This window comes from Dicentrarchus labrax, unplaced genomic scaffold, assembly GCF_905237075.1.
Source record: "Dicentrarchus labrax unplaced genomic scaffold, dlabrax2021, whole genome shotgun sequence".
Lineage (NCBI taxonomy): Eukaryota > Metazoa > Chordata > Actinopteri > Moronidae > Dicentrarchus > Dicentrarchus labrax.
In genome coordinates, this window is record NW_026136720.1 from 26,153,536 (window position 1) to 26,156,107 (window position 2,572).

At 41.4% G+C, this 2,572-nt stretch overlaps 1 protein-coding gene across 1 annotated transcript in view; it reads right to left on the bottom strand.

Moving 5' to 3' along the window:
* Window positions 1–1,934, bottom strand: part of ntrk3a (neurotrophic tyrosine kinase, receptor, type 3a) — a 264,646-nt gene extending 262,712 nt beyond the window's left edge. Inside the window, exon 1 of the mRNA XM_051383180.1 lies at window positions 1,211–1,934. Coding sequence (XP_051239140.1) covers window positions 1,211–1,488 — 278 coding nt within the window. The 5' untranslated portion in view covers window positions 1,489–1,934. The remainder of the gene's footprint in view (window positions 1–1,210) is intronic.
* Window positions 1,935–2,572: the final 638 nt, after the last annotated feature.

The window sequence follows — 2,572 nt, forward strand, 5'->3', positions numbered from 1 at the left end:
GAACATTGCTTACTGCATGCTCTGCGTTTTCCTTGTACATTAGAGATTAAGGGATACATTTGGGGTTTAAGGAACCCTTACTCTACAGTGGAGTTACGTGCATAAATTAAGATATGGTTCAAATAGGACTATGGCATTTTCTAGGTTTTTGAGGAAGGGTGGTTGTCCAGTGCCCTGTAAGGGCTGCCTAAAGGGAGGAAATTGTTGGTAGGGCTACTCCTGTATACTTAGCGGATATAGATAGAATAACATAGCGACGTGTATTAACCTTGAGTCATTTTCAAATACTGTATTGAACCAGTTTGATTAAGGAGCTATTTTTCTCTGGTGGTGGTAACGCTAAAGGATCTTGAGAGAAATCTACTGATAGAGAGTCAATTAACTCAACTCATATAATCAAGTTAAACTAATTAACTGATAGATCATGAGAATCTAAAAGTGAACTCAAATAAAATCAGTAAAGGCTCAGGCCACAATTTGGGACACAGAATCAACGCCAGTTGGTTTCAACTCAAAATTACGTTATAAAGGCTAGTCTCAATTTACTTAACCAACCCATTTGGACACTTCCTTACAAGTGTTAAGAAAATTAAAGAATAAGATTGAGGTTACAGAACAGGCTACTCTTGGGCTACCACCACAATAGAAAGACCAGGTATACACAGTAGTTGAGTATGGATATACACAATATTGAAGTGTACCTGTGACCTCCAGGTGGTGAATCACTCTGGCATAGCCTATTGAGTCTGGATTCCATTGTGCTTCATCACATACAACAAACATAATTCGTATCTCATTCTATTTCTATTATTTTGAGTGAGGTTTTTTCACATCCATAGTTACATTTATTTCAAGTTTTAATAAAGGCCCTGGCTGTGATCACCTTAGCTCACAATTGTTGTACAAGTAGTGACGATTTAAAGTTTATTTTTGTGTATTTTCCCCAAGAAAAACAAGCCAATTATACCCAAAAAAATATTTAAGCATCAATTTCTCTTTTTTGCCCAAATGAAGAACATTTTCTCATTATTGACATCAGTTAGATACTAGCCCATATTGTCATGAAGGATGTCCTCTAATCTGCAGACAAACAAGACGGCGTGAATTAATAAAAACGCAAACCTGTTACCTCAACTGGAAGCACAAGCAGCTCCAAATAAAACCATCGACACATAACTACAGAACGTTCCATGGTAGCAGCAGCACTTACATAGAGGTGATGTTCTGGAAAAGGTCCTCGATGCTCCCGGTACTATTCCCGGTGCTCCCGGTGCCCTGGAAGGACAGCAGCGGGAAGAATTTGCTGTTGTCGGACTTATTGCAGTAGATCTCCGTGGGCGAACAGGTGCAGGTGGGCGGACAGTCCAGCAAGGAGCTCAGGTAGTTGTGAAAGAAGATGCTGAGCAGAAAGAACAGCTTCCAGCAGCACAATATCCTGGGAGGGCGACGGACGCCGAATGCGCCAAATAACGCACCGAATCCAGCCATGCTGTCACGATTCAAGTCCCCAGATTTTCTTGGCAACTTTGCAGCGCAATAGCGAGGGAAATTAGTCAAATCCTGTCGTTCCAAGTCCGCTCCGCGCTTGCGTGGGTGTATGAACGCGTAACCGGTGTTCTCCCGTTATTTTTTACCCTGGAGTTCAAATGTTAATATAAAAGAACACATCTCCCTTTACGTGTGTGCGTATCCATATGTGAGTGTGTGCTTGTGTGTGTTTGTATGTATGAGTGTGTCTTGAGATTTCAATGATGCCAGTCACGGCTCTACTGCTCATTAAAAAAAAGAAGAAAAAAAAGAAAAAAAAAAGAAAACCCCAGGAAGGAAAAAATTCCGAAAATATTCCACCAGGTATATGACATGAATAGGTCTGAGCGCATGCAGCCCGGTTCTCTCTCTCTTCTCCTCCTCTCTCTGCATCGTTTTATGTCATCCCTCCACTCTCTCTCTCTCTCTCTCTCTCTCTCTCTCTCTCTCTCTCTGGCGCTGTTGCTGGTACCAGGCGGCTAAAATGGTGGGGAGACATAAGAAAGATACGGGGGAGGCAGAGAGAGAGAAACACTCCATCCTCCGAGCTCCAAGTCCCACCTACTGGCACAGTGGAGACTCACACAGCCGCTGCTGCTGCTGCTGCTTTGTCAATTTAAAAGGGGAAAAAAACGCTCTGGATGGTTATATCCAAATACACACACACATAGCTGTGTCTGCTACCATCCCATATCAAGTGAAGCACCTTATAACAGTATTTCTGTTTGTTCAATGACCAACCTGGACACAAGTGGGCAACCGCCACACAAATGCAGGAACCCCACAAGGTCAAGGTTTAGGGTGTTGGTTGTCACATCTTATAGTTTCATTTGAATACCTCAAAAACCATGTCCTCAAAGGTCCAGTGTGTAACATTTAGGTATTATTATTGTAAAAAAAAAAAAATTGAATAATTGGAAATGATATTCATAGGTATGTTTTCATTAGTGTATAATCACCTGAAAATAATAAAATAATAAATGGTTGGGTTTGTGTTACCTTAGAAGGAGTTTTTATCTCCAAGGGTTGCCTTCCATCCCTCATT